The following is an 11,810-nucleotide window of genomic DNA, read 5'->3' as shown; positions in this document are numbered from 1 at the left end:
TAGATCTACAGCCAGTTTTTGTCAGCCGCAAGCTCGAGGATGTCCTTAAATTCCGTGAGCCCAAACCATCATTAGTCAGCCAACAACTAGTCGTCTACAAATTTCAATGTGGCTCGTGTGATGCGAGCTATGTTGGCTATACAGCTCGTCACTTGCATCAACGAATTGAGGAACATAGATACTCAGCTATCGGGAGGCACCGCCTAGCAGATCATGGCCAAACAACAGCACCCCCAGCGGCGAGTTTTAGTGTCTTAAAGAAATGCGCATCGAAATTTGATTGCTTAATTCATGAGATGTTCTACATCAAAGAATTGAAACCATCACTTAATGTACAGTCAGACTCTGTCAGGGCAAAACTATTTACTTAGATTTCACATTTTTTGTTAGCGTACTATTGTATATATTGTTCTGTTGTTCTATTGTTCTTGTACTATAAGTTATGCTTCATCCGATTAAAATTCATTGCCTGACGGTGACATCGGACGATGTCGAAACGTTGTCAAAATGAATCTAGTTGCGTTTGTCTTTTTAATCGATATGAAAATTATTACAAAAAATATATGTGTAATAAATAAATTAATTAAAAATTTAAAAAAACATTTAATTAATTAATTTATTTGGTGTTACATAAAACAAAACCTTCGTACTGCGTTTTTTATTATTTTTATAACCTTTTTTATTGTAATGCTACTTTTTATAATTTTATATTTTAAAATGTAAAGTGCTTATGAATATTTTATACAATTAGCGCTATATAAAATTTAATTATTAATTTTTTTTTACCTCATGACTTCAAAGGTCAGGACAAAAATATTTTTAGAGCCAGTCAATAATAATGCTTGGCTAAGAGCACCAACTCCACCTCAACCAGAGCACATTTGCCCAACAATAAACAAGTATACTAATAAAAAAGCACAATTTGATTCATATCAAACAGTGTAACAATCATGAAAAACGCACAGGAATAATTGTCTTGGTGTGTATCTTAGTAGGACACTTCTTCAAAGAATTCCAATCATCTTGAGACAGCCCTGGAAAACAAGGAAAGTACACGTTCAGCTTCAGGTACACTACCAAGCACAATTTTTGTATAGAATTGATGCATTTTGTTTTACAAAATGGCCAGGCTCATACTAAGCTGTAAAGGAAAACAGGACGTGACTTAAACTATTTAGCAAGGCACAGAAATATAAAAATTTCTGTAAATTCTATTCTCCAACATATTTTTTGGCAGTCTGAATATGTTCCCTCCTAACTTGCAAGAATTTTGTTTCTAGAGCTCAAATTAAAAAGCATGATTTGGATATATTTGAGGTGATATTTAAGCATATTTTGTAAACAAAATAACTATTACCTTTGTTTTGCAGACATCACCTTTGACCAGCTGGTCACTCAATGCCAGACTGCTGTGTTCAAATACTATGACAGCAAACCTGAAGCACCACTGTATGATCCAGTTATGATGAGGGAATTTTGCGAGGAGAATGCTCCTGGGCTGTTTGATCTTCTTTTAAGATCCATTACAAGAAATGACAGCAGAATATCACCAGACAGGGAAGCCCTACAAAGGTGAAGAACAGTGTCACTGATTCACATTCTTTCATATAATTTTAGTTTTGTAGTTGTAAATTTATGTTATTTAGGGAATTGAAGAAAACCCGTGAAGTACAAAGTACATGCATTTAAACATATCTTAGAGTTGTAAAACCACAACTTAATGTGTCATGAAAAACTGCTGTAAAATAGATGAAATGAATTTATTTGTACAGGTCACAGAAGACATGCCAGCTTCAAAAGGACAGTAGCTTATACTCGTCATTTACTCGACTATCCTTACAGGGATTGTCTCCTGGACCAGTCCTTGGCTTTTCAGTCAACCCTAGAACAGTACAAAACCTGAAGAAAGGCATGGCTGAAACACACTCTGAGCAATGCCCCAAACAATTACAAGAAGTTCTTCATGTTCTTAATGTCTTAAGTGTCGTAAGACAAATATCTCCACAAGTTGTCAATGCTAGCTATCGTTTTTTTTTTTGTTCATCTGGAAGCGTGAAATATATGTTTTTGTGTGTTTTTTTGAGGGATTTTCTTAGTCAGGGAGGGATGGGTTATTAATGTTTAACGTGGGGGCGGGCTGATTGTTAACCTCGTAGGGGGACCTATGTCCTATTGTTGATTCCACCTTTTACATTTGTAGGTATTCATACTTACACGTAGTGACACATTTGGTCATTTAAACGTTCGTTTGGTGGATAACGTTTGTTTTTAACAGTACATATTTACTAAACTTCGGCAAATTGTTGATGAAGGTGATGATACACTTCATAATCTAAATTTCTTTTCGCAAACCGACTTAAATGTTAAGTTTTTACATGTAATAAAAGTCGTTAAGTGTTTTAACCAGGATAATTACTGTATGTACAATCTGGTACACTTCGTAAAACTGTAAACTTATATGTAAACAAGCACTTTGAAGGTGACTTTCCAGCTTTTTTCGATCGCAACGGCTCAGCTCGTCAATTACAGCTTGCTTTTAAAAGGAAGCCTATGTGAAACGATTTGAAGAACTGGCTCAGAAGTGTACAAGAAGCCGGCCAAAGGACAGTGAAATTTAATGTAATTCGTTATTCTGTACGACAGCAATGCGCTGACCACACAAACAGTGGGTTTTCTTTGAATAAATATTTAAAATTAATTTAAGTTCTGGTATATACTCACCTTTTTCAGTTCTTTTTTAAATACAGTTCATATCACCATCAATGTCCCCAAACATCATTTCGCTCAAACCAAGCAGAGGATCGAAAACGAAGTAGATACTAGGTAGCTTCTTTGGCTTCGCTTCGTGGCGGTTGAAATCAATTATGTGCCAAAGAAACATAAAATGCGTTGAAAGAAAGGTCATATTCACCGGCATTTCCTGGAAGAAAATCTTCGATGCAGATCATGAAGTCTTCAAAATATTACTTGTGAAAGTGGAGAAAAAAAGCATTCCCTTTTTGAGTCGAAAAAGAAAGGAATCTTCCTTTCTTTCACTTTCCTACGTTCAACAAGACGAAAGAACAACATATCACCTTCGCGCCGAAATTTGATCACTGTTGTCATGACAGCTTGCAAATGCTTAGACGTTATTCAGCCCTGTTTAGTCTGACACGGGAGGACAACCGAGGAGAACTAGGGGCAAGAACGAAGAAGTGACGCATACATTTTCTTCATTTACCGCTGCTCTCTCATTTTGAAAGCGATTTTGCGACGTGGCGTAAGTGGTAGACGGAATTATACAGAATTTGATCTCGCGTTTGTCATAGGTGAAGTTACAGGAAAGCATATAATTCATTTAAAAAGAAGGTAAGTTTTATTTATGTGTATGACCGACAGGAAAGATAAGTACCGGCGGATTTGATCATGAATCGCGACTAACATTTAACGAGTCCCTTGATCGAAGTTGTTTCTGATCAACATTTCACCTCGATTGAACTTTTATACTAGAAAAAAATGGTTTGGACAAGATGCTTATTTTGAAATGATGTTTTTTATGATGTGTGTGTGAAGTAGTACAGAGTGATTAAGCTGAAGAGTTGATAAGTGAACCCGCAAACCCAATCATCCCATCTGTCACATGAAGAGGAATACTCATGTTAAATAGATCCTTTTTGAAACAATGCCACTACAAGAAGAAAGAAGTGAATCATGACTCTGAAATTCCTCCAATTACTTTTCTCTATACCAAATCACTCCACACGATAGTTACAAAGGGACATTTTAAATAAGCTTATTTTAAGTGTCTAGTCTCCTAGTGTTGGAGCACTGAGCTGATTAGGGACACTGTAAATTATTGACCTCAACTCAAATTAATGCCAATTAAATCAAATATTGATTTGGGGAGAAGGGAAAAATGTCCAGAGTACACAGAGAAAAACCTCTTGGAGCAGAGTAGAGAACCAACAAACTCAACAAACTCAACCTGCTTATGATGCTGAGTCTGGAATTCAAATCGGGGTCACATTGGTGCGAATTGGAGCCCTGCTCCTGGATAGTTTCCCCCCCTTTGACGTGTAACATAGTCTAAATAGTCTAACGTTAGACATACGTGTAGTGAAATCTACTAAGTCTCCCAGGAATCAATGGGTTTAATAAAGGTATTGATCTACGGGTACATGTTTCTCTTAATTTCCTATTAAACCAAAGCTTTTTGTGCAAGGTACCTATAGGTCAAGGTTAAGTCTGCTTACGAGCTAAGTGGCCCATTAGGCCAGAGCTTATCCCGGTTTCTGTAGCGTAAAGCGACTAGGAGTATTTCTGCTTCCCCCTGGATGGGATGCTAGTCCAACGCAGGGCTGTCCCCAGCATTAAATTTGCCGGGACCCATTTATACACTTGGGTGGAGAGAGGGACCATGAGAATAGTGTCTTGCCCAAGAACACAACACAATGTCCCCAGCCAGGGCCTAAACCTGGACCACTCAATCCAGAGTCGACTGGACTAACCATGAGGTCACTGCATCTCCCTACCTGTAGGTAGGACATAAGAAACTGTAGATGCAGCATGGCCAGATGGTAAGTGCACCACACATTTAACCTGGAGTACTTGGTTTCAAGCCCAGTACTCTGATCACCAGTGTTCTTCTGGATAATCACTGGTTGAATCTCTCAATAGATCGGTCCCCATCCAGTCAGAACTCTTCAATTGAGTTTATTTTTATCATGAAATTTGCTCCATTGGCCCTGGTATTATCATTATTATTGTTATTAGAGCATTTTTCAATTGATTGTTGAAAGTAATTAGCAAATTGCTTTGGTTTTGCATAACTTCACTCAGTGATTGGTTTAAGTTCTTGCGCCACTTTTCAACCAATCAGAAGTAAAACCAAAACCAATCTTGGCTTGCGCATTGACATTTTTCTACACTTTATGTCTGCTACATGTATGTGTAATTAATTCGAGTTTTGATTGATTTACTGGATTGTCTCCATTCTTTTTGATTGGCCAAAGTGATTACATTGGTTTTTTACAACACTCAATTGAAACTTGCTCTATTATTATTATTATTATTATTAATCATCATCGTCATCATCATCACTGCTTTGGAATGATGTGCATTTCTTCATTCTTTAGGTAGTGAGAGATGGATGATCCCCAAGAGGAAAGTGGACATTCGCAGCCAAGCGTTATAAAAAAGTTCTTTATAACCTTATCACAGGTAAATACTTTTCTTGTGCTTTTATGTTATTGTTCATGTGCATTATTTCTCCAGCATTAGCGCTGTTTTCAATTGAGTGTCGAAAGTAATTAGCGAATTGATTTGGTTTGCATTACTTCACTCAGTGGTTGGTTCAAAGTTCTTGCGCCACTTTTTCAACCAATCAGAAGTGAAACCCAAACCAATTGTGGCTCGTGCATGCACATTTTCCCCTGCTTTGTGTTGCCTACGTGTAATTACTTCGAGGTTTGATTGGTTTACTGGATTGTCTCCGTCCTTTTTGATTGGTCAAAGTAATTACTTTGGTTTTGGTTTTACGGCACTCGATTGAAACTCGCTCTATTGACCATGATTCCACTCATAACTCTAGCTCGCTAATTACATGTAGCGTTTGACCAAACAACCATTTTACATCAATCACTATTCACAGTCTTCACAACCAATAACATGATGGTTCACCGAAAGGTTCACCCAACAGACAACCAGTAGCAACCTGTTTCTGTTTCTTCACAAGCCAGGCTGTCTATAGGATCCATTGCAAACAGACTTACCACTTGACTGTTAAGATGATGTGGTAAAATACATCAATAATATTAATATGAGAGTCGTTGGATGGACAGCGCTCACTGTAACAAGCATCATAATTATTTTATGAAGATACCCGTACATCTTCTCTTGGCTCAAACCATGTTTAGGGCAAGAGTTTGTCAAATAGCCTTAATTTTCTTATTGGACAAAATAATAGCATCAGTTATCCAGTTTGAGAAAAATTATGCCTGGTCAAGAATTATTAATACTAGTTCAAATCTCAGTAAGTTATCTGTCTTATCCCTTCTCTTCTTCACCTCCTCAGATTACTCCTTCCTCACTCTGCATGCATGTATTTATTCTTCATAATATTATTATCATACTAATCGCAGTGTTTGAAATTAGCAGTTGTCCGGTCATCACAGACAACCAGAAAGTTTACCGGGCGACTAGTTTTTGGTAAACTGAAAAGGTTGTTGCCCAAAGAAAAAACAACAAACAACCCGGTATTACATACATGTAATCAGCACCTGACTCACTCAACAGTTTTTTGTTGTCAATGTTTGAAAGTAGTGTGAAGTTAACAATTAATTTGCCGCAGTTGAGCAGACTGTTTCCCCTGTTTCGAATATCTGTAGCTTATACAGAAAATTGTCAGATAGATGTAGCTGGCAATGGAGGTCGAAGACTCCATTTTGAAAATGCTAGAACTTTAAGCCAGACTTCCACAAAAAAACCACTGGCACACACTTAGAACTATGGGATACTCAAGCTCCAACACCATGGTATTGCATCTCATCACGGCATACATTTTAATCGTGGGGAGTTTCCCAAAGGACAACCAAGCATTTATCAGGGCAATCAAATTTACGGGTTTAGTTGCCTGGCTTTTGAAACAGAGACAAACTAGAATTCTTTTTTTATTTCGAGCACTGCCGATCAGCTTCATTTGTCACCAATAAATTATTTATTTTAAGGTAAAAACTAGCGATAAAATTTTACGACGTTTTGATCTAGCTGAGATCATTTTCAAATTTAAAAAAATGAATAAAACTTTGCACATAAGAAGTAAAATTACACGTGAGAATATGAAAAGTGATAAAAATGTGGAAACATTTACTAAGCATTACAAAAGGTAAGTGATGAAAACTAAAAAAGGCTAGATAACAATAGGACAAAAAGCTTCACAAAAGAATATATGAAATACTCCAAGCTACAAAAATAACTTTGCATGGATGGAATCAGACTGCGTGTTCAAAGTTGGCTTTAGTTCTTTTATAAAAAGCATCTCATAAATTAAGCAGTCAAATTTGCTCTGACACTTCCGTAAGATCTTGAAACTACGCGATATGTCCCTTGAAGAACATAAGGGATCTGCCATCGGGAAACACATCAGAGATCAACATGGGAGGGACCCAAGGGACATATCTCATAGTTTCAAGATCTTATGGAAGTGCCAGAGCAAATTTGACTGCTTAATTTATGAGACGCTTTTCATAAAACAACTAAAGCCAACTTTGAACACGCAGTCTGACTCCATCCGTGCAAAGTTATTTTTATAGCTCGGAGTATTTCATATATTCTTTTGTGAAGCTTTTTGTCCTATTGTTATCTAGCCTTTTTTAGTTTTTATCACTTACCTTTTGTAACGCTTAGTACATGTTTCCACATTTTTATCGCTTTTCATATTCTCACGTGTAATTTTACTTCTTATATGCAAAGTTTTATTCTTTTTTTTTTAAACTTGAAAATGACCTCAGCGAGATCGAAACATTGTAAAATTTTATCGCTAGTTTTTATCTTAGAATGTATTTCGAAGAAACTACTTATTAGAATTTATATATTTATTTATTTATTTATTAATCTTTGCTTTCCAATTAAGGCCCCTCATAGAATGTACTCTGTCTAATGTCAGTATTTTTCTTGTCAGTGGGGAACCCCATTCGGACGCAAGGGCTAAATTACATTTTAATGAAGTTAACCATCATGAGCTTAGCAGGTTATGACAGTCAGTAGTCATAATTTACACAGACAGGCTCACATGGAAACTTTCGGCTATCTTACAACTGTATTATTTTTTCTAGTTCTCCTGTAGTTTTTTAACAGTCAGTTAAGCAGTAGTCCAGATGTGACAGTTTTTGTCAAGTGTTCCCCCACCCATCCCCACCCTCTTTGTTTTTTCCTTGCTCTCTGTCAAATCATTATGCAGCTGTAGATGGGTGCTAGGAACAGGGGCTCAGACATGAGGGTGGTGTTCTATTGAGGGGTTGGCTTGACACAGTGGAAGCCCCTGGGGTACATCAGGCACCCACCTCCCATTTAACAGAATCAGCTTTGGGGGTAACCACTCTACCAATAAACCATCATTTCTTGGTTTGTCCTTCAAAAAATTTTGGTCACGTTGATGTTAACACACTTCATGTGAGTGTGGATGGCTTGTTTCCATAATGGTATTTTTGTGTTTGTTTGCAACTGCAGAGATATCAGAGGTTTCTTGACAATACAGTTCCTCATCTCCTACCTAGATGGATTGCTACATTTGTTATGATGGTTCTGTTTTTGTCTAGGATTTTTTATTTGCAGGTAGGACTGTGCTCTTGTGTCCATATAATTTGCCTTTTGCAATGTACTTGTACATGTACAGTAACAACTACCATACATGTAACTTTATTTTTTCCTTGGTCACTATTTAACCCTTTCACGGCCAAAAATGCAAATTGACACTTATAGATTTTACTCTGTCTAACGCCAGACGATTTTAATCGTCAATGGGGGAGCCCTCGGCAGTGAAAGGGTTAACAACATCGAGATTCGCTCAAAAACTATGTCCCCAGTTAACCCTTTCACCGCCAAAAATGCAAATTGACACTGACAGATTTTACTCTGTCTAACGCCAGACGATTTTACTCGTCAATGGGGGAGCCCTCGGCAGTGAAAGGGTTAACAACATCGAGATTCGCTCAAAAACTATGTCCCCAGTTAACCCTTTCACCGCCAAAAATGCAAATTGACACTGACAGATTTTACTCCGTCTAACGCCAGACGATTTTACTCGTCAATGGGGGAGCCCTCGGCAGTGAAAGGGTTAACAACATCGAGATTCGCTCAAAAACTATGTCCCCAGTTAACCCTTTCACCGCCAAAAATGCAAATTGACACTGACAGATTTTACTCCGTCTAACGTCAGACGATTTTACTCATCAATGGGGGAGCCCTCAGCAGTGAAAGGGTTAACAACATCGAGATTCGCTCAAAAACTATGTCCCCAGTTAACCCTTTCACCGCCAAAAATGCAAATTGACACTGACAGATTTTACTCCGTCTAACGTCAGACGATTTTACTCGTCAATGGGGGAGCCCTCGGCAGTGGAAGGGTTAACAACATCGAGATTCGCTCAAAAACTATTTCCCCAGTTAACCCTTTCACCGCCAAAAATGCAAATTGACACTTCTAGATTTTACTCTGTCTAACGCCAGACGATTTTACTCGTCATTTGAGGGAGCCCTCGGCAGTGAAAGGGCTAACTGTGGGGTTAAAAACTCCAGGCAGCAAGGCAACATTATACAGGTAGTTGAGGGACAAATTGACATGTGCGGGAATACAATTATAGAGGACACAAAACACAAGACCTTAAATAATTTGGAGTGATGATCATGTAATAAGTGATAATATTAAAAGACTGCAAATAAATGCAGTGTATGTGATCAAGTAATTGACCAATCAATTATTGATTAATTCATTAAGCAAAAGTGTCATTATAACTGAACAAAAATTAAATAAAAAGATGTTTCATTCTCAGATTTCACTTTCGGTGATGTCTTGTCCGACTAGTTTTTCAATATTCATAGCTGACAGTATCATTTGTCCCTTCTTCTGAGGACGTTTTAAGAGCTTGAATCTCACAAATTTCTATGTTTTTCCTGCAAGTATGCATTATGCATCTCCCTTCAAAAGAAAGTTCCTTGCTTTCTCCAGAAGTTATGTAGACTGCTACATGTAGCTACAATAGCAGTCCCTTTCAGCCCTCTCAGCTCACTTGCATGATTAAAGTGGACTTCCAGCAGTCTATCTAGAATTAAGTAAACAATAATTATTCAAGAGTCAATTGTATGATTTCTCAGGTTCTAAATCTCAACACTTGTTGTTTCATTTACAACCAATGAGCAGCCTCCAACTGGGTTGTAAAAATCGTCTGGCAACCCACACAATTTCCATCCACTTTCATAGTTTTGGAACCCTGGCTGGCTCCAACTTGCCAGAATTAAGTACTAAAGAACAAGAATTATTGTCCACGATTTTTAATTAATTATTTTAATTTTAACAATGACTGTACATCAAAAGGATACCACCAGACATAGCATCCACATTAGACTACCAAGAATTAAATTAGAGTCAATGAAAAAAGGCATTTTTCTACCATGGTGGCATGGTTTTCATTCAAAATTTGTGGATTTTATATTTGTATTGTTGATTTTAAATAGTTTTGTATTTTTATTACTTTAATACATGTATCTTTAAATACTTTTGTATTGTTAGGATTTTAACGTTGTAATATTAGCATACTGTAGGATTTCAGAGCTTCTGTTGATGACAGTAATAATTATTTGTCTTTTGAAAAAATGAAGGAATTTTCCTGTTGAAAAAAAAAGCTTCTTCTTCTTCTTCTTCTTCTTCTTCTTCTTCTTCTTTCACAGGGATGGTAGATACTACATGTAGTCGTTACATATGCACTTGGTATTTACCATGAGGTCCCCTCACCATTATTTTATTTTCAAATATACATGTACATGTGTTTACTACATGTATATTTTAATATTGTGTGGTCAACAAACTGATTTGATATGATTTGACCTAATTTGTCTTCCTTCACAGGGATGGTATATAGTTACATATGCACTTGGTATTTACCAACTTAATTTGTTTATCGCATTCCTGACACCTAAGATTGATCCAGCGCTAGAAGAATTAGGTGAGAGTGACATAGGTGTGTTCCTTTACCTGCTTTTATTCTAATCAGTAGAGATAACAACAGGGGAACCTTGATACAAAGTGTGCAGTGACAAGGCTACTCATTTCTTATATTTTGCTATGATTGCATTCAAAATCAGTGTCTCAGATAACGTATGTTTGTTGCTCTTGGTTCTTTGTCAAGGTTCCTTTGTATGTTTGCTGTGACTTTTAAAAGTAAGAGTTTGATATAATTATTTATAAAATAATTAGGATAGTTTGCACACTCTCGTTGGTCAATAGCTGTGTTTAGATGAGAGTATGGAAACATGGCTGTGACATACGAATTTTGATTGGTCATGTATCATCAAATGTGCGTTTCGATTGGCTGGTGTGCATACTGCATGTACATGTATCTGAGAGATATTTAAGCCATAGAGGATGTTTTCCGTGTTTCCATAGCCTCGTCTAAACACTCTGGGGAGGTGGGAGAATTCTCAACAGTTATGCAACCCGAGACGCAGTCGAGGGTTTGCAGAACTGTCCAGAATTCTCTCAACTCCCCAGATGAGGCTATGGAAACACAGCAAAAAGTCCTCTATTGCTATTATAAAATATTTCTCAAAGATAATTCTACAAGTGAAGGAAAATGCTGGTTTTTTTTCTTCTAGATTGAAACAGAATTTCTTGATACATGCTCATATTTCTTACCAGCCAATCAAAATGCACGTCTGACAACACATAACCAATCAAAATTTGTGTGATGTGACACAAGTGTTGCCATACTCTCATCTAAACACAGCTATTGACCAGTGAGAGTGTGTGCACTATCCTAATTATTTTATAAAATTCTATATTAAACAGCATCTAGTTAATATTAATGTCGTCATCTATGTTATATGTTGCTAAACAAAATTTAAGCAAAGTTGAAAAAAGGGCAATGCTAGGAGGTGGTGGTTTGCTAACTCCTCGGTACCAGGGATCTGGGGGGGCATCCCTGGAATTTTTGCAAGGAGTTTCTTGTGGTACCGGTAACATTTTTTGTCATTTCAAAGTGTCCCTATACAAACCTTCATGGCATCTTCATAACACAACACCAGTAGAAGAGTCAAGCTCCTGTTATGAGCTTAGGCTG

The 11,810-nt window shown here is 37.1% G+C and overlaps 1 protein-coding gene and 1 long non-coding RNA gene across 3 annotated transcripts in view; one reads left to right on the top strand and one right to left on the bottom strand.

Moving 5' to 3' along the window:
• Positions 1-500: 500 nt before the first annotated feature.
• LOC138051259 (uncharacterized) lies at positions 501-3,123 on the bottom strand. The gene is made up of 3 exons (XR_011132752.1): positions 2,722-3,123; positions 1,358-1,564; positions 501-1,034 (listed from the first exon to the last, which is right to left on the bottom strand). It is a non-coding gene; the product is annotated as an uncharacterized lncRNA (long non-coding RNA).
• An 84-nt stretch (positions 3,124-3,207) lies between these two features.
• LOC138051258 (protein RER1-like) overlaps positions 3,208-11,810 on the top strand; it is a 13,395-nt gene continuing 4,792 nt past the window's right edge. Inside the window, exons 1-4 of one of the 2 annotated variants that reach the window (XM_068897428.1) lie at positions 3,208-3,348; positions 5,115-5,199; positions 8,206-8,310; positions 10,601-10,712. In XM_068897428.1, the coding sequence (XP_068753529.1) occupies positions 5,125-5,199; positions 8,206-8,310; positions 10,601-10,712 (292 nt within the window). In that variant the 5' untranslated portion in view covers positions 3,208-3,348; positions 5,115-5,124. The remainder of the gene's footprint in view (positions 3,349-5,114; positions 5,200-8,205; positions 8,311-10,600; positions 10,713-11,810) is intronic. The other variant, XM_068897429.1, reaches the window with a different exon arrangement.

The sequence above is a fragment of the Montipora capricornis genome, chromosome 6 (assembly GCF_036669925.1).
Source record: "Montipora capricornis isolate CH-2021 chromosome 6, ASM3666992v2, whole genome shotgun sequence".
NCBI lineage: Eukaryota > Metazoa > Cnidaria > Anthozoa > Scleractinia > Acroporidae > Montipora > Montipora capricornis.
This window is presented reverse-complemented; position numbering and strand designations above follow the sequence as displayed.